Source organism: Nuphar pumila, chromosome 3 (genome assembly GCF_984573655.1).
Source record: "Nuphar pumila chromosome 3, dmNupPumi1.hap1.1, whole genome shotgun sequence".
In the NCBI taxonomy this organism is placed as follows: Eukaryota; Viridiplantae; Streptophyta; class Magnoliopsida; order Nymphaeales; family Nymphaeaceae; genus Nuphar; species Nuphar pumila.
Genome location: NC_143251.1, coordinates 60,122,848 through 60,143,945, shown reverse-complemented (window position 1 = coordinate 60,143,945; position 21,098 = coordinate 60,122,848). Strand labels below are relative to the sequence as shown.

General features: G+C 37.3%; 1 protein-coding gene across 1 annotated transcript in view; it reads left to right on the top strand.

Moving 5' to 3' along the window:
* The window catches only part of LOC149842980 (arginosuccinate synthase family), a 29,901-nt gene that overhangs the window by 1,346 nt on the left and 7,457 nt on the right, over positions 1 to 21,098 (top strand). The window contains exons 2-6 of the mRNA XM_089999529.1: positions 724 to 782; positions 917 to 998; positions 7,849 to 7,987; positions 8,570 to 8,618; positions 19,162 to 19,344. Of these exons, the coding sequence (XP_089855655.1) occupies positions 724 to 782; positions 917 to 998; positions 7,849 to 7,987; positions 8,570 to 8,618; positions 19,162 to 19,344 (512 nt within the window). The remainder of the gene's footprint in view (positions 1 to 723; positions 783 to 916; positions 999 to 7,848; positions 7,988 to 8,569; positions 8,619 to 19,161; positions 19,345 to 21,098) is intronic.

Genomic DNA, 21,098 nt, shown 5'->3' with positions numbered 1-21,098 from the left:
GGAAAAAATTACTTGTAAAGAATTAAAAACAATTGTCATTTTGGAGTGATTACCATAGTTTCCCGCTAAACAGGAAAGGGCTCAGAGTTTCCTTTATGCGTAGTTTTGTTGCAATTGACCGTTTGCCACATTTCCCAACTAAATAGGTATGGCCTTAATGGTTTCCTTTCTTGTCCCTGTTTAAAAGTATCATTTGGCAAGAACATGGGATTATCAGTAAAAAGTGTGGTTTTACCTTTGTTATGTGTTGTGATTTATGAATTGTCACAGTTCATTTTTTTAGCCTGTTTTTTTGAGTAATGGCAAGGTTTTGGGACTGTGTGTGTGTGTGTGTGTGTGTGTGTGTGTGTGTGTGTGTGTGTGTTCAGCATGGTCAATTTGTTAGAAATTGGCTGCTGGATCATGTTTTGTCATCGAACAAGCATGATCCAATGAGTCAATTTGTGAATTGCCAGTAAAACCTGCTCACACTTCGGAATCCGATGATCCAGGCATTGATCTACCGATCTCCACTAAATGAACCATGTAGATCACATCTACAGGGTTGGATTTGCAGAAAAAATAATAAAAATAAAAATAATCACATTAGTCAACTAGATTGTACATACAGACGTTATCTATATATATATAGATAGTTTTATCTTTTATGTGATAAAAGTTGTGATTTTTCTACCTCTGGTGTTGATTGTGTTTGTTGGTGTTCTGTTTTGTAAATTTTTCCAGTGAAGTGTTTGCCTAGGGATAATGTTTGTTGCTCAAGGAAATCACATGACTATCAAGAGGTAATGCCATTTCATGTGTTAATTTTTGTCTTTCATGGCTGTCTGGATTACACTTTTTACATTTTCATTTTGGTTAATTTGACATCCTGTTTATGTTGATCACCTGGGTATTAATAATGGCAGTTTTGTACCAGGTTGGGGCAGTATCAACCAGCATGCATGGGAATGGAATTGTTCATCAGTTTCAGACCTTTAATCCTGTCGCAGGTGACCGAGGTATGTCTATTATATAATGAGTTGGTACTTATGGAACTTTTCTGTTACCTAATTTTTATAGTTTACAAGTTATGGCCACCTGTTACTCTTCTGCATTTGCTTTACAGTTCTATAAGTCTTGCTCGCCATTCACTATGATTAGTCTTTCCACTTTCATAGGTTCAATGCTTGTCCTTTAAGGATTAGGATATTGATTCCTTACACATAGTCAAACTAGTGGATTATTTACTAAGTCCGTTCAACAAATGGAAAGAATAGTGACTTGGCTTTAGGAGTTTGCACTGGTTCGGGCAGCCTGATGGCCCACCGAGCTGGGTTTGGTAGAAAATGATAAGAAAGCAGCCAAATCTAGATAATTATTGGTTTGGGTCTAGTCCTGCCAATTAGGCTATTAGGCTATGTCACATTTATACAGCTATTTTTATGAAGTTTCCAATATGAATTGTACATAAAGGGGTACGGAACAGGAGTGAAAATGGAGTATCCGTGTGGCATAGTTATTAGGCCAGCACCAAGTGTAGCTTTAAGAAAAGATATATAATTTACTATGACCTTCCTGACTAACCGGGCCATATGTGATATGTCTCAATTGAAAATAGTATTTTTATTTTCTAACAAAAGCGTTATGCAAGAGTAGAGTTCCAATTTTTGTGCCTGAACTTAACTGACACAAATTAATCATTGTTCAATGTGGAATCAGGCAAATTAACTAGGTCATGAGTGTTAAAATGTATCTCCTCCTAAAAACGTTGATGTAAATATAAATATATATACTTATATACTTAGAGATACATATACATATAATATTTATATGTATAAGTATCTCTATATATATAAGTATATATATTTATATATTATTTTCTTTTTGTTCATCCGATAAGGGTATTATTGTAAATTTCCTTTTTTGCGCATATTCCAATAGGAATATGTTGTATCTTTTCTTTTATTTTTTATCCTTTTTATTTTTTATTTTTATTTCTTTTCACCTTTTCGCAAAAGGTGCATTGGGGATCCCCCAATAGAGTCGTTGGGGGGTCCCCAACGGTCACAAAAGTGACCGTTGGGGGCTCCCCAACGACTCCTTTGGGAGCCCCTTTGCACCCTCTTCTTCTTGTATAAATAGGGGTGATCCCCTCTTGTTTTTCCTAAGCTTGAGAGCCTCAAGCATTCGGTTCCTTCTATAAAATACATGCCATTGTGCATGTTTATTATTTTTACGCTTTTGCGTATTTGTTCAAGTGTTGTGAGAGTGCCTTCATGCACATCTTTTCTATATTTTTTGTGCTCGTATGCGTATTGTCTTTTCATAGACAATTTTACATGGTATCAAAGCAAGGTTGATTATTGAAGATCGTGGGATTCTCCTTTTTTCGAGTGCCTCGAAAAACGTGCCTTTCGATCTTTGAAGTTTGAAGTGGTGGATCTTTCTTCTCAAATATTTTAGAAGAATCTTGCCAAAGTTGGTATTGGAAATATTGTGTTGGTACGCTTTTTTCTCTATCTCTTTTCTCTCTAATGGGCGAAAAAGAGTCCCATTTTGCTCTTGGTTTCAAATTAAATGGGTCCAACTATCATGTTTGGGCCGGAAATATGGAGGCTCATATAAAAGGGAAAGGCCTATGGAGATATGTTCTTGGCACAATTCCGGAACCGGAACCCAAGATTACCATAGTAAAAGAAGGCGAAATCAAGATTCTTGAGGGAGAAGAAAGAACCAAAGCTCTTGAAGAATACTCCAAGAAACACGATGAATGGGAAATGAAGAATTTCAAGATTCTCTCATGGTTTTTCTCATCCGTAGAAACCAAGATTAATGCCAACATTATTAAATTCAAAAAGGCATCGGAAGCTTGGCATTATCTTGAAAAAATGTACACCTCAAGGGATCTCTCTCATAAATATTACCTTCAAAAGAAGGCTATCTCTCTCTCCAAAGGTGAAACGACGATTAGGGATTACTTTGCCGATCTTTCCTCTATTTGGGATGAGCTTGCAATGCTTGAACCAAAATGGAGTGGAGAGGCAATTGAGCTCCGTCATAAGCAACTTGAAGAAGATCGGTTCTTCAATTTTTTGAATGGGCTAAGGCCCGAATTTGAGCAAATAAGGTCATCTCTTCTCTCCTCTTTCTCTCCCCCTTCTCTTGAAGATGTTCTCACCAAGTTAAGTGGTGAAGAGACTCGTATGAATTTATGTAAACAAGGACCAAATGTCCTTGCGGTCCCTTGTAATATTGAAGAACATAGTGAGGTCAATGCCGTATCAAGACCCGGAAACAATGTAAGAACCTATCGTCCCCCTCATTTTAAATTCCAAAATCAAGGTGAAAATGGTGGTCAAAGAGGAAGAAGGGACTATAGCAAAACTATTTGTCATTTTTGTAAAGAACCGGGACACATCAAACCCGTATGTCCTAAATGGAAGAAACTTCTAGCTATGGCTACCACTGGTGTACCACAGAAGGATGAGGCATCTTCAAGTGGAACCCTTTCTATAAATCAAATAGTGGAAGCCCTTCAACCTCTCCTCAAGGGATCTACCTCCGGTGCGGCCGTATCCACTTCTTCTCCTCCAGGTAAAATCTCTTGGCTTTTGGACTCTGGTGCATCTTTTCATATGTCCCCAAACTTTTTGTCACTTTCCGATTTTTTGAAAAATAGTTCCCCATCTTATGTCTCCACTGCTGATGGAACCTCTCTTGAAATTAAAGGAATAGGTAATTTTGAAACTCAAGAGTTTTCTATTCCAAAAATCAGATTTATACCTAAACTTAACTTAAACCTTCTCTCTGTTTCTCAACTCACGGACCATGGCTGTGATATTAAATTCTCTTGTGATAAATGCTTAATACAGGATCGCCAGTCTGGGAAATTGATTGGGGAAGGCTTTAGAAGAGGAGATCTATACTATATGAAATCTCTTCAAGTTCCAAAAGTTTTGTGTAATGTTGCCCGACATAAGGATATAAATATATGGCACAAAAGACTTGGTCATCCTAATATCACCAAGTTATCATATTTACATTTTGCAAAAGACCTATGTAAAAACTCTTTTTCTTGTAATGACTGCATTCTCGGAAAAATGCGAAGCTTACCTTTTGAGCAAAAAACTATGTTCTCTTCCAAAACTTTCGAAATTGTTCACTCAGATGTTTGGGGACCCGCACCTGTTGTTTCAAAAGGAGGTTTTTCTTATTATGTAATATTTGTGGATGACTTTTCCCGATACTCGTGGATATATTTTCTTAAGTTTAAACATGAAGTGTTTTCATGTTTTAAAAATTTTCACTCAATGATTAAGAATCAATTCAATAGCAACATAAAGATTTTTAGAAGTGACTCTGGGGGAGAATATCTCTCCAATCAATTTAAGGTATATCTTGAGGATCACAGTATTATTCACCAAAGGTCTTGTCCTAAAACACCTCAACAGAATGGGTTGGCTGAAAGAAAACATAGGCACATTATTGAGACCACTAGGACTCTTCTTATATCTCAAAATATTCCTAAAAACTTTTGGGCTGAAGCAGCCCTTGCTTCTGTTTATTTAATAAATCGTCTACCATAGGTTATTAGGTAAAATATCTCCTTTTGAGATATTACATAAGCTTGAACCTGATTATAATAGGTTAAGAGTCTTCGGATGTAAGTGTTTCATACTTACGGATAAGAATGACAAGCTTTCACCCAAGGCTATTCCTTGTGCTTTTCTTGGTTATTCCGAAACTCAAAAAGGGTTTCGTTGTTACGATCTTCGAGAGGATAAGCTATATGTCTCTAGAAATGTAACCTTTTTAGAAAATGAGAGTGGTTTTGAAAAAAATGTTTCTCAACAAGAAAATTTTGATTACTCCTTATTCGACTTTTTATCTAGTAATGATGACATATCCAGTGATGATGATGTATCATTAAACCATGATGAGGAAAATGATGAAGATATTGGTGAACATAATGATCCAGAAAGTAGAGTTCCAAGTGAGCCTATAACCTACTCTCGTAGAAACCAAGACACCTTTAGAAGTGCTATTGATCAATATAGTGAGCTTTCCACTCCTCTTGACCATAGAAGATCTGAAAGAAATAGAAGACCTCCAACTCGCTTTGTATCGTTTGATTCTTTTTCACCCCGATATAGGGCTTGTCTTAGTGCCATTCATTCTTATTTTGAACCAAGAAATTTTGAAGAAGCTAAAAAATGTATAGAATGACAAGAAGCCATGCAAAGTGAACTTAATGCTCTTGAAAAGGAAGGAACTTGGGATTTTCAAACTCTACCTATAGGAAAGAAAACTATAGGCTGTCGGTGGGTCTTTAAAGTTAAAACTAAGAGTGATGGTTCTCTAGAAAGGTATAAAGCTCGCTTAGTTGCTAAATGGTATGGGCAAGAGTATGTAATTGATTACGAAGAAACCTTTGCCCCTGTAGCTCGGATGGTTACCGTTAGGTGTCTTATTACTATTGCATCTATTAAAAATTGGAACATTTTTCAAATGGATGTTAAAAATGCTTTTCTAAATGATGATCTTAACGAAGAAGTATATATGGATGCCCCACCAGGCATGATAATTCCTAAGGATAAAGTTCTTCGTCTTCGTAAGGCTCTCTATGGCTTAAAGCAGGCCCCCAAAGCCTGGTATGATAGATTTACCAGTGTAATGTTGGAAAATGGTTTTTCATCATGTTATACTGACACTGCTTTGTTTACTAGAAAATCTAATGCAGGGATTGTAATTTTATTACTTTACGTTGATGACATGTTAATAACAGGTGATGATGTTCAAGGAGTCAAGGGTATTAAGTCCGTCTTGACTTCAAAATTTGAGATGTCAGACTTAGATTTTCTGACATATTTTCTTGGAATTGAGGTTGCCTATTCGCAACGTGGTTATTTTCTATCTCAGTCTAAACTTGCCTGCAAGATTATTGACAGGTCAGGTATTTCTGATGACAAAGTATGCGAAACTCCTGAAGTTGTGGGAGCAAAAATGAAGATTGACGACGGTGTTCCTCTAACCGATCCTACTCCTTACAGGCAGTTGGTAGGGTCTTTAATGTATCTTAGCATTACTCGACCCGACTTGTCACATGCTATACACATCGCCAGTCAGTTTCAGCATGCTCCTACAACCACTCATATGAGTGCTGTGCTCCGCATCATCAGATATTTGAAGGGAACGGTAAATAAGGGAGTATTTCTATCCTCATCCTCTGAATTGAAATTGCTTGCTTATATTGACTTAGATTGGGGAGGTGGCCCTAGTAACCGTCACTCCACCACTGGTTTCTGTGTTTTCTTAGGTGAGTCCTTAATCTCATGGCGATGCAAAAAGCAACAAAAGGTCTCCCTGTCATCCACTGAAGCCGAATATAGAGCCATGTCATCTACCACCATGGAAATTGTATGGATTCGAAGTCTTTTGGAAGATATGAGAGTGTTTATCAGAGAACCAACAAAGCTGTGCTGTGACAATAAAAATGCAATTTATATTGCCAAGAATCACACCTTTCACGAGCGAACAAAGCATATAGAGATGGACTGTCATTATGTCAGAGAAGAATACTTGAAGAAGGTCATTGATCTACCATATGTAACGTCTGAGTATCAGCTTGCTGACTTCTTCACCAAAGCTCTATGTTCGCCCAGATTTCATTTCCTCCTTGGCAAACTTGTGGTTATCACACCGTAAGTTTGAGGGGGGGTGTTAAAATGTATCTCCTCCTAAAAACGTTGATGTAAATATAAATATATATACTTATATACTTAGAGATACATATATATATAATATTTATATGTATAAGTATCTCTATATATATAAGTATATATATTTATATATTATTTTCTTTTTGTTCATCCGATAAGGGTATTATTGTAAATTTCCTTTTTTGCGCATATTCCAATAGGGATATGTTGTATCTTTTCTTTTTATTTTTTATCCTTTTTATTTTTATTTTTATTTCTTTTCACCTTTTCACAAAAGGTGCATTGGGGATCCCCCAATAGAGTCGTTGGGGGGTCCCCAACGGTCACAAAAGTGACCGTTGGGGGGTCCCCAACGGTCACAAAAGTGACCGTTGGGGGCTCCCCAACGACTCCTTTGGGAGCCCCTTTGCACCCTCTTCTTCTTGTATAAATAGGGGTGATCCCCTCTTGTTTTTCCTAAGCTTGAGAGCCTCAAGCATTCGGTTCCTTCTATAAAATACATGCCATTGTGCATGTTTATTATTTTTACGCTTTTGCGTATTTGTTCAAGTGTTGTGAGAGTGCCTTCGTGCACATCTTTTCTATATTTTTTGTGCTCGTATGCGTATTGTCTTTTCATAGACAATTTTACAATGAGTTCTAGCTAGTTCTCCTACTTGTGTGCTATAGTAGTCTGGAAATGTGCCAGTTATGCTCTTAAATGCTTACTAGGCCCATACAGGAATCTGTTTTGGTCACCTAGAGTTGGAACTCTTCTCTAGGCTAGTGTTGGCTGAATAACTTCAAGTAGTGATTGTTCAAATGTTTTTCTTAAGTTTCTTAAGATATGCTACCGATTCTTCTGATGTTTAGGAAATTAGCTTTTATTAGGATTACTAGGAACTCAAATGTACTAAATTATGTTGTACATGATTTTTCGGATTTTTGGAGTGGACTGGACTTGCCAAGGTATTAGTCTATTGGCTCACATTGCACTTTCTGAATCGTAGCCAACTATGCCATAAGGGTTTTTGTTCTGGATGCTTAGATACATTTCAAGTAGATTTTAGACCTTCAAGATGTGCTTTTTCCTGCTTCCTTTTGTGAAGTACAAAGATGACCTTTTGTATTTTACTTGCCTTTTACTGACAACTTGCGCATGTTACTGCAGTTATTAGGATGGTAGCCTCTCAGAGTGATAAAGTTTCATCTACACCGGTGAAGGGTGGAGGTCTACGAGGGAAGTTGAACAAAGTGGTTTTAGCCTATAGTGGTGGCTTGGACACTTCAGTTATTGTTCCATGGCTAAGGTGCATTTCATTTTATAAATTTTTTTTATTTCATTGATAGGATATTTTTAAATTGTTAATTTTAAATTTGTGGTATGAATATTCAGTTATTTTGGCTGCATCACTCCCTGCAGAGTATGAAGCTTCAATGAGCTTTATTTATGTCCAAAATGTTCTACATTCATATGTTTTGTTCAATGGGCTAGGCTTGGGATAGACCCAGGTATAGGCCTAATGCATGTTGTTTATTTTAAAGGACATGATCCATGTCTAACTTTTCGTGGAAGTAAAAATGCATATGAGGTGACAATTTTACTGTTTGTAAGTGATATTAGTTTATTTTTTGCAGTCTAGATAGGCCCCAATGAGGGCTTATAGTGGATGGACCATCTTGCATGGTGGGGGATAATTTTGAATGCCTATGCTTTGCTTGTCTATAGGTCGCATGTTCTACCCATTGGGTGGGCTATCCGCGATCTATCACCATGAACCTGTGCCATTCATGACATGTGATACACTCATAATACTCCTTTACCTGTTGTCAACTGCTAATACAGTTATAAATACAAATATCTCCATATATTGCTTTTTGATATGTTGCAGGGAGAACTATGGTTGCGATGTGGTCTGCTTTACTGCTGATGTTGGTCAGGTACTTGATAGATTGTGAATTATTGGTATGTAATGTTGGTTTTGTTTTACCATAATAAGGTGCAAAAACTGTTAGTTATAAAGATTATATATCATAGATATGAGGTTTTTGTCTTTTTCACTGAAAAGGGATGACCAACTGTCTTTTTGCTTCGAGGTCTAATGTTTGATGCCATTATGAGTTTACTTTCACAGGTTGTCAAAACTTTACGTGTTATCATCATTAGGTGTTTGTAAGGGAGCCTTTTTGAATGGAATGCATACTTATTAACTGAGGATGACATATATCATGAACGGTTTGATGTTAGGCCTGGTTCTACACCTATCCACCTGCACACATATGCACAAACCAAAGGAAAAGGAAAAAGAAGGAAGATGAAGATGAAGAAAACTTTGTTGGTTCATGCCACTACATGTGCTGCTCTTAACTTCTTCTCACTTCTCAGTCTATTTGGTTTCTCGTCCATTCTTTGTCTCTTGTTCCTGTACTGCTTCTTTTCAATCTTTGAGAAGTTTTTACTTATTGTTTTTCTCCATATGCTTTTTCTTTAATCATTTTTTTCCTTTTTCCTCTCTTCTTTCTATTGGCCAATGGGAAAAAAGAATTTTTTTTGACATACATCAAGAGTTATTATCTTGCCTATTTGCACCAGATAAAATGCCTAAGTGGAATTTGGAAATGCCGCATTTAATTGGAAAGAATGTTCTATTTTTCATCTCAAATGTTATCATGTAGATTATGTCTGCTAAATTGTTGCTCTGAATAACCCATTGTAAAAAGTCAAAGTGTACTTATCATGTTTTGTAACGACCCCAACTCATTCCTATGAAAAGTGATTTTTTTTTAAACAATTGTGGAAACCAAAATCCAAAGATCCGGGGCTTCACAGACTTTACAACTTCCAAACCACAAGTGATCTTTACATTGAACCAACCAACGAATAACCAACTTTATTAATCAATAAACAAAGCTCTTAGAATAAAATTAAATTAAAGTATGAAATCATAGAGCCACATTATCCAGAAATAACAAAAATAAGTCACGCGATCTCACAGGCTCCCTGTGGCAGTCATCCCCATCACTGAGCTCGAGGTCTTGAGAAAAACATTGAAAATACTGTGTAAAAATCAAAGATTCTTTGTACGAATTCCTCTAAAAATTTAAATAAACAAGAAAGAGTATAAATCAAATTCATGCAAGACATTCAAAAGAATATAAGAATAAAATCTTATAATTCATTTATTATTTAAGCATCTAAAAGTAAGGTATCATGCAATAACAATTTCTCATATGAAATAGAACAAGTAAGAATGCATGAAGTAATGCAGAACAGTAGAGATGCATGATTCAATGCACATGCATAAACAATTTATTAAGTTATTATTAGAGTTCTCTTTTGCATGCATGTCTTTATTAAATGCACACAATTTTAGTTTCACTTTAAATTAAACCCGCCGATATTCAAAATGGGTACAACAATTCTCGAAGTCCAATTTAGGTTCTCAGTTGTAGTTTAGCACACAATTTGTATTTTATTACTGGGTTCCACACTTGTTCATCGATCGATATCAACTTGTTCATCGATCGATATCAGGAATCAACACCATCCATTAAAACATTAAAAATCAACATTTAATGTTGGGACATCAGAAAAATTAATATCCACTGATGTCATTTTTTAGTATACCAATAACAACAACTGTGTCACAGTACCACTCCTAGGCAAAGTGACTGAAAACTCTTTAAAACCGTGGCCGGGAGGCAAACCACTATATCGGGTTTAGGGACACAAACACACACGGATTTTAGTATCCTTACGATTTTTCCAAAACCGCCATCTAGGATTCTCACACTGTGAAAGGGATATCAAGAAAAAAAAATATTAATTATACTGTTTATCCTTTTTATCTTTTTTTTATCAAAAGTCAAATTCTTTACATAAAAATCGTTTTGCAAATCAACATGTAAAATACAACACGGGACCTGGCCCATTACAATTTTAACAGTGCAATTAATTTAGAAAGGCAATAATTTGAAGAGTCAATTTTGCAACGCATAAACACTAATCTTGGAGCAACACATGCTCCTGACCCACATGGCCTACAATGGTTTATATCTAACCACTGATGCATTTTATGCGAACTCTTCAGTGAACATGCAAACATACAATTATTCAAACATGTCTACAATGCACGTTGATTCACACGTAACAAGAATGCACATATAAAACAAATTGCATATGCATACGAACAAATGCTGGCAACATTCATTTTTTCTTCATGATCCATCTCATGCATAACACCCAAACATGCACATGATCATGTTAATGCAACATCAAAATAACTTCGAAAATGACGTATTCATGATGTGTACATTTATGCCAATATGATGTTAAGTTGCATTAGCATATATAACCAATCTAAATACGGAGTAGGATGCATAATTCTACAACCCATATGCGTATGACCTTGAGCATGGTGAAAACATGAAATCTGGTTTATGTGCAAAAAGTTGTGTACATAAAAGTCTGGCCATGTTTTCATTCAAGCACATAATAGAAGTAAATATTCCAACAATCACTGCAAACCTGACAGATCTGAAAAATTTCAAGAGAATATGCACATGTATAAACCAGCAGCCCCCACGTATCCCATACGTGTCTGCATACTTGAACCGTAACACCCATTTACAAAAAGAACAGTAAGACTCAATTAAAAAGTTATTTTTGTCGCATAGAACATCTGTGCATGTGCTTACCGATTACATACTCATAACCCATGTGAGTGGGGTGCATGGTTTCGAGTATAGCGACCAATAGGATCAGCCCATACATCGACTGTTAGAACATATGGTAAAACATGATTTTCAACTGTCAGTTGTCAGCTGGTCATAACAAAACAATCCTAGACAGATCTGTCCACCCTAACGTGGGTCGGCAGCTCAGTCATTTGCTGCGTTACCAGCACCGCATCCTACTGTTAATAGCATGTTGTGTGCTGGTTGGTAACATGCAGCAACATGTTGTTGCTGCAGAAATTTGCAGTTACACGCTGTGGACAACAACTAATGTTCATGACAAGATTTGCCGCTAGATGCTGCCAAAAATCATTTTCTTTTTTACTAGTCGGGTACCAATATTAGACTGTTTTTGACAGTCTATCACTGTCCAACAAAAGACTTTGATATAACATAAACATGACAGTTTCAAACAACACTTTATCATGAACATAGATAGTGCTGGAAAAGAAATAAATCTGCTGAACAGTTTTAAAAACACATTCAATATGACATTTCTAAAAAAAAATAACATTTAATATGACATCTCTTAAAAATACATTCAATATGATAGCTATTAAGAACACATTCAATAAGACAACATAACACATTTAAATACAAGTGCATAAAGCTGGAAAGGTCTGAATCGAAGTCTAGAATATATATATATATATATATATATATATATATATATATATATATATATATTCAACAGATCTGGACCAGATATGCCTAGTTCCATCATTGGGCAGATCTCATTCGAATCGGTGTACTTGAACACGGTCCGATCAGATACACATAAAAAAAATTCGACAGATTTGGACCAGATCTGCGCACCTATGAAAATCAGCAGATCTGTCCACATGTAGAGTCGAACATATCTGTCCACAGGTACACGTGGCAGGTCTGAACCGATGAGTATATATATATATACACACACACACACACACGGTATGCATACGAGGTAAACAAATCTGATTTTATTGCATTCATTTTTACTGAACATGAAATAGCCTCTACATATTTAATGCATGATTTCAATGGATCGACAGGTATAAAATCAGATTTTTGATACATAGTGAAAATCGTCCTTCATAAAAAGTAAATCTGCATATATATATATATATACATGTTGAAAATCATGTATTTATAAATATTCATAAAAATCAGATTTTTCTTTTTCTTTTTTCACCAAAAATATCACATAAATCTGATTCAGGCTATTTCTCCCCGTTCGAATCAATAGAGGAACCCGTACCTTCGATCGAATATGGAAAAAGAGCTGAAAAACTTCATCGGACCATCGGAACAAAAAGGGATCCTCCTTTCTTTCTTTTCCTTCTTCTTTCCTTTCCTTTTTCTCTTCTCTTTTTTTTTCTTTCTCTCTTTCTTTCTTTTCTTTTTTTTCCCTTCTTCCTTCTCTCTCTCCCTCTTTCTAAAAAACAAAATCTAGACAGGGGCGAGTTAGACCCTTTTATAAATTTTTTTTAGTCTTCTAAAGAGAGGGTGATGTCTCTTCTAGAGTCCTTTTATAGAGGATAGAGTTCTACAAAATATAGAACTCTATTTCTCTCTAACTACTCCTATTTACTCTCATATTATCTCTTATTTTATTTTATTTCTTTTTTAACTAATTTGGGATCTATCTAGAACTCCTATCTAGGTAGAGTTCTACCAAATGTGGAATCTCTCATTTATCCAGATAATTAAAATTCTTAATTTATTAATTAATATAATTTATTAATTACGTAAAAGGAAAGGGTTTTGTAAGTTTGCTACCCAGCTTCGGCCACCACCGACGCACGCCACCCAACACTGGCCACCATCGTCGCACGCCACCCAGCATCGACCACCATCGTCACACGCCACCCAGCATCGGCCACCATCGTCGCTGGTCTCTCTCTCTCTCAACACTCCCAAACCCTTAGCCCCACCCCCATCGTCGGCCACCACCGACGCACGCCACCCAGCACCGGCCACCACCGACGACCACGAGCCCTCGCCTTCTCTCAACCTCTAGCGAGTGTTGCCAGCGACCCAGCCTCTGCAAGGAGCTTTGGTGCCGCCGACGACCTAGTCTTTCCCTCAGCGACACTTCACAATAGGGCCCCTGACACCGACCACCAGGTGGAAGCAAGCCTCCTGTAGCACGACCAGATCGAACGGAAGAACTTGAGTGAGGGTTTATTTTCCGTCTATACTGGGGCCTGGCAGATCAGAAAGAGGCCTCTTCCTTCACGATTGGGGCTTTCCCTGCACGGTGGTTTCCGGCCTCTTCCCTCACGATTGGAGCTTTTCCTGCACGGTGGTTTTCGGTCTCTTCCCTCACGATTGGGGCTTTTCCTACACGGTGGTTTCTGACCTCTTCCCTCACGATTGTGGCATTTTCCTGCACGGTGGTTTCTTTCTATGTTTTTTTTTTCTAGGAAACACCTACGACTGTTCGTCGGAGAACCCTACACGATCTTCGGTTTCCAAGCACTGTTGAGGCCCCCAGGTATGCTTTCCTCACACAAATAGGATCTATCTGATTTGATCACTGTTTTTTATTGTGCTGCATTTCGGTTTTGGTTATGATTCATCACCAAGGTTTTTTTTTGGGTGTAAATCTCTTTTTTTCTCTTTATGTTCGGTCCCAAGCCCTAATAAAGGAGGAGGGTTGCGGTAGGCCAGTGACAGCCAACATAAAAACTTAGTCACACCCTTTTTGAATATCAACCAATATGAGAATTTTGTTAGGGCATTCCCTACTGAGCGACACACTGTACTCTATAGGCTCGGAGGCAGTGATAAATGGCCAAGGGTTGCTAGGTCATCGCCCAGGAGCGACGGGTCACACCGGCGCCCGAATGTGGTGTCAAATAGGCAAGGGTTCCCTCACTTTGTTGGACGTGTGAAGGTAAAGACGATAGTTCAAGACCAGAAAATTAGGTTAGCCACTTGGAACATAGGGTCTTTAACTGGTAAGTTGGTAGAGTTAGTAGATGTTATGTGCAGGAGAAAGATTGATATTTTATGTTTACAAGAGACCAAATGGGTAGGTGAGAAGGCAAAAGTGATAGACCCTTGGGGATATAAGATTTGGTATACAAGAATAAATAAGAATAGGAATGAAGTAGGGATTGTTATTAGTCGTGAGTTTATAGATAATTTAGTTGAGATCCGTATGAAGGGTGATAGGATTTTACTTATTAAATTGGTATTAGGTACGGATATTATTAATATTATTAGTGTTTATGCACCTCAAGTAGGTTTAGATGTTTCCATCAAGCGTCAATTTTGAAAAGATTTAGACGGAGTAGTACAAGGGATATCTCATGGAGAAAAGATTTTCATCGGCGGTGACCTTAATGGGCATGTAGGCATTAATAGGGATGGATTTGAGAGTATCCATGGAGGTTATGGTATAGGAGAAAAAAACGAAAGTGGAGAAAGGATTTTAGATTTTGGTTTGTCCTATGATATGATCGTAGCCAACACTTGGTTTAGGAAGAGGGAGTCTCATCTAGTAACATTTAAAAGTGGGGTTAATACGAGTCAGATAGATTTTTTCCTACTTAAAAAGAGAGATAAGGGTTGTTGTATCGATTCTAAGGTTCTACCGGGAGAAAGTGCAGCTACACAACATAGAGTCTTAATTTTAGATCTTAGAATTAGAAAATGCCGCAAAAGGGATAGACATAAGATAGATCCTAGAATTAAGTGGTGGGCACTGAAAGGAGCTAAACAAGGAATGTTTGTAGAGCAGGTAGTTAAGGAAGCTGATTGGTGTCTCGAGGAGGATTCAGAATCAATGTGAAATATGATAGTGGGTTGCATGAGAAAGGTGGCTAAGGAGGTATTGAGTGAGTCTAAAGGCGGTGCACCGCTACGTAAGGATACATCATGGTGGAACGAGGATGTCAAATTAGCTATTAAGGTTAAAAGAGAGTGTTATAGAAATCTAAGTAAAAGTCGTGATAATGAGAATTTGAAAAAGTATATGATAACAAAAAAGGAAGCTAAGAAAGTAGTTCGAAACGCTAGGGATAAGGTATATAAGAAGGTTTATGACAAGTTGGATACCAAAGAGGGCGAGAAGGATATTTATAGGCTTGCAAAGATGAGAGATAGGAAATCGAGGGATCTGGGTATGATTAGATGCATCAAAGATGAAACTCAAAAGGTTTTAGTCAAAGATGAGGAGATTAAGGAGAGATGGAAAGATTATTTTGATAAGCTTTTTAATGGAAGTCATGCTCAGGATCTTGGAGATTTCTCCATTCCTTTTCATGAGATGAATCGTGACTTCATGCGCAAGATTCAAAAGAAAGAAATTGCAGAGGCTTTAAAGAAAATGAAATCAAGAAAGGCAGTTGGACCAGATGGTATACCTATCGAGGCTTGGAAATGCTTGGGTGAGAGTGGTTTAGAATGGTTGACAAATCTTTTTAACAAGATTTGGCGGATAAATAAGATGCCTAACGAGTGGAGGAAGAGTACTTTGGTGCCTCTATATAAGAATAAGGGTGACATACAAGATTGCACAAACTATCGTGGTATAAAACTCATGAGTCATACTATGAAACTTTGGGAGAGGGTGATTGAGCATAGGTTGAGGAAGGTTGTCATGATAACGGAGAATCAATTTGGTTTTATGCCTGGAAGATCAACTATGAAAGCTATACATCTTCTTAGACAAATTATTGAGAGATATAGAGAGAGGAACAAAGATTTGCATATGGTTTTTATTGATTTAGAGAAGACATACGATAGAGTACCTAGGGATGTTCTCTGGTGGACAATGATGAAGAAAGGTGTTTCTCTCAAGTACATTAGTATAATTAAAGATATGTACGAAGGAGTAGTAACCAATGTCCGCACTTGTGGAGGGGTGACAAACAATTTTCCTATAACAGTTGGGTTACAACAAGGATCTACATTAAGCCCTTTCTTATTTGTTATAGTGATGGATGAGCTTACGAAAACAATTCAAGAAAATGTGCCGTGGTGTATGTTGTTTGCTGATGATATTGTTTTGATTGATGAGTCTAGAGCTGAGGTTAATGCTAAGTTAGAATTATGGAGACAGACATTGGAAGCAAGAGGTTTTACGTTGATTAAGAGTAAGACATAATATATGGAATGTCGGTTTAGTAAGCAACACAGTAGTGATGAGAGTGTAGTGAAGCTTGGCGAGCAAGAAATATCGGTGGATGACTATTTCAAATATTTGGGATCTATCATTCAAAAGGATGGAGAAATTGATGGAGATGTAAACCATAGGATAAAGGTTGGGTGGACGAAATGGAAAAGTGCAACTGGAGTGTTGTGCAATCGTAGAATGCCATTGTGGTTGAAGGAAAAGTTTTATAGGATGACAATTAGGCCCGCTTTACTATATGGTACGGAATGCTGGGCTGCAAAGAGACATCATATTCAAAAAATGAGTGTAGCTGAGATGCGTATGCTTCGATGGATGTGTGAAAATACAATAAAAGATAAGATTCAAAATGAGGAGATACGTAAGAAGGTAGGCGTTGCATCCATTGAAAATAAGATGAGAGAAAATCGTTTACGGTGGTTTGGGCATATTCGGAGAAGGCCTAATGATGCTCCAGTTAGAAGGATGGAGAAATGGCAAAAACCTCACCGAGGACATAGCATTGGATAGAAATGATTGGAGGAGAAGGATTCATGTGGAGGACCCAGAATGATTTTCTTTTTTGGTTCATATCGTCGAGCCCAATTGTTTTGGGATGAAGGCGTAGTTGTTGTTGATTAAATAATAAATTTTTAAGGAGGGTATCTCCCCCCTCTGGGTGTCTTTTTAACATAGAATTTGACTCAATTTAACTTTTATATTGAGTTTAAAACTTTAAATTGGTTGAATTTGGATTTCGGATTTGGATCCATATCCAAATCCATATTCAAAATCCATATGGATCTCAACCTGGATCAGATCCTAATTAATATGGGCGTTGGACTGTGTCCAGATCCATATCAACTTGGATCAAACTGATCGGATCCGATCCAATCCAATCCGAAACTGATCACATCGAGGTGGGTCATTTTTGAAAAAATGCAATTTTGGGCCAACTCTAACCCGAATTCAAAAAAGCAAAATATCAATGTTTTTAGAATTTCGAGACGCATCTAATGATATATTACTTGATTTTTGCCTCCGAATTTCACCCGAATTTAACCCAAATTTTGCTCGATTATTGCTTGATTTTAAAAGTAAAAAACAAAAAGTTTTACCAATTCTTATTTGCCTCATTTTGGTCTTGTGAAAGGGTCATGGGCCACGCCCATACTCACTGACATTGCCTAAAGTCGAAGATTTTATCAAATTTACAAAATACTTAGCCAAATTTTCAGAAATCTTAGAATTTACAATGAAGGAAACACACACTATATTACATGTTTCAATATAAGAAGCACAAGTAGAGATGAGTTGATCTATAATAGAACCTAAAAGAGCCTGCAGTTTTGCACTATCACATGTAGAAAACAGGGATGTTTCAACTTTCAACTGATTAACAAAAAAGTTGGAGACTTTGAGAAGAAAACTGATACCTTTGAACATGAGGGTGGATGGTTTTGAGGGTTAGGATAAAAAAATTAAAGGCATTCCTGCAGTTTGGCACTGCTTTGAATAGCCCATTGTGAAAAGTCAAAGTATAATTATCATGTTTCAATATAAGAAGCACAAGTAGCGATGTGTTGATCTATAATATAACCTAAAATACCCTGTGGTTTTGCACTACCACTTGTAGAAAACAGGGATGTTTCAACGGATTAACAAAGAAACTGGAGACTTTGAATTGAAAACTGATAGCTTTGGACATGAGGGTTAGAATAAAACTTAAAGGTGTTCCTGCAGTTTGGCACTGCTATTTGTACAAAAGAGGGATGCTTTACAAATTAGCAAAAAGGTGAAGATTTTCTTTTTGTGCTGGGGGTGGAGGGGGGGGGGGGACATGGCAGAACATGGTCAGGGCTTTATTTTGCAGTCATTTTTAAAAACAATTACCATTATATTATTGGCCATTAACATTTCATCTTCAGTCATAAAAGTTGAGTTTGATGAGGTCGGCAAGTAGATATGTGACATGATCATTATCACATCATTGTCATGCCTAATTCCTGCTACATTGCGTTGACAAGTAAATATATGACATGCTACCAAGAAATGGCACTTTTTCACAAACCATCACATAGGCCAATTTTGATTCTCTACCACCACATTGATACTATCTGTACCTTCACTGATAGCTTAAATTACTTTCTGAGCCTTCAAAAGTAGAAACTTCAACATGGTAGATAGTCAGGTTATCAGCAAAAGACAGAACACTAGAAATAGTATATTCAATATATAGATGTGATATTTGCATGTTTGTTCATTTGTCTGGGATTCTGGTGTCATATCTGATAAATATGATACACAATTGTAGTTAACCATGTCAATTCGCATCTTGACTATTCTTGTTTCTTTGGGCAGGTTTAGGACTTATCCTTTTATTTGTCCTTCATGTCTTCTAAACAAAACCTCTATTTGTCGTCTTAAAACAGATATTTTTGGCCCTCTTGCATATCGAGTGTAAAATACAGAATAAATAGAGTATTAAAATGCCCCTACATCAATTAAGTGATAAACCAATCAACATTTATCAAGAAGGGAAACAAATTTCATTTTCAATTTCCACCTGATTTGATGTTGTGAACTCACTAGATTTTCTATTTTAGAGCCTTCATGTTGACTGGTTTGTGTTATTCTTTCCTGTAGGGCATACAGGAACTAGATGGTTTGGAAGCTAAAGCTAAGGCTAGTGGTGCAAGTCAATTAGTTGTTAGAGATTTGAAGGAGGAATTTGTGAGAGAGTACATATTTCCATGTCTACGAGCTGGTGCAATCTATGAAAGAAAATATTTGCTGGGGACTTCAATGGCCCGCCCTATTATAGCAAAGGTGAGATTCTATCCTTTGTTTACATCCAGGTAACATGTAAGCTTACTTCTTTCTAAACAAGAATTTGACCTTCTCTTAGATACTTCCTCATATTTTTTGGCCATCGATTGCTCATATTGCATGTTCATGAAAGACTGGTTTTTTAACAATATTGGAGTAATTAGAGGGCACGTATGGATGAAAACATAATTCTTGTCCAAGGGGGAACTCTTGAAGAACTTTGGACCCGTGCCTACTGAGACTTGATTCTTTTTGGCTGGTTCTTGAAAAGTGTTCATAGAATGTTGAATGGTTCTATTCATCTTTGTGGAAAGCAAAAGTGGAAATATAGGGCTTTTAGATCCATATAAAACAAGAAGTAATTTGGGAGCATTGATTCAACTTACGGGAATTAGGGATGGACATCGGGCCAACTGGCCCTTGTCAAAGACCGGGTTTGGGCCGAATCTTGTTGTGCCGGGTCCAGGACAGGTTGGGTCAAGCTTTTTTTTTTTAAGTCAGACTGTAATTGGATCTTTTGGGTCAGACTCCATTGACATAGTTACTTGTGTCTACTAGAACCTAGACCTGTTTACTACTTGGGCTGGGTTAGGCCTTGAGACCAGAGTTACCAGTCGAGGAAGCGGGAGCGGGAAGCGAGGCACTTTAAAAAATTTAGGAAGCGGGGAAGCGTGGGACCACTTAGAAGAAAATTCCGAACCGTCTCGGAAACGACCTAGGAAGCGAACCGAAAGCGAGGGGAAGCGAAAAAAATGAAAAAATGGGGAAGCGAGGGGGAAGCGTGGGGGAAACGTGGGGGAAGCGTGGGGAAAGCGTGGGGGAAGCGCTTCCCATAAAAGGGAAGCGCGCTTCCCAAAAAAGGGGGACGCTTCCCCTCACGCTTCGGAAGCGCGACGTTTCGCGCTTCCGAAGCGCGCTTCGGGGAAGCGCGCTTCCCCTTTTGCCTAGGCGCTTCCGGTAACTCTGCTTGAGACGTATCAAGCTTTGGACTTCACCAGCAGCTCAATCTTGCACTTTCTTGGGTCACACACTCGACTATCCATTGGGTACCGAACCCAACATCCAACCCTACTTGGAACCTTCTCTCAAATTTAGAAATAAAAAAAGAATCAAAACTATCACACTGTACAATCAACAATGTTATATTACATCCAAGATTAACTGACTAATTCTTCATCTTTTAAAAACAGAGAACACATGTTCAGAAAACTCATAAGATCTAAATACTTTTCTTATTTCTACTATTCAGTTATGAAATCTATCTAATATGCATGCAGTAGATGCAAAAACGAAAGCTGTCAATAACAGCTAAAATCAAAACGAAGACCATTATTCACTAATACTATAGTAACTACTAAATAGAAAATAAGAAATGAACTTTAGGATTAAAATCTCTGAATTATACATGCATGGGTAAATATTGTTGTACATGTTCCTCTTGTAATGAGGAAAAATCTTGAACATTCTAGCCATGTCTTTTTCTTTTAAATGAATTGCCTGAATGTCCTTTGAGGCTTATAAAGTGAATACATTTTTTTTAAAATGAGTTGTCATTTATACCTTGACCCAATTAAAACAAGGAAACTACAGTTGCCTTCACACAGAAGGCACAGCACTTAATCGGTCTTCTGCTTTTTGTAGAAATGCAGTTCGTAACATCATAGTTCTTGCATAAAGTTCTAATTGCTGCACGTAAATTGATTGGATTAGTTAAAGCAATCGACAAAGCTAGCTATTTTTGCATGACACGAATA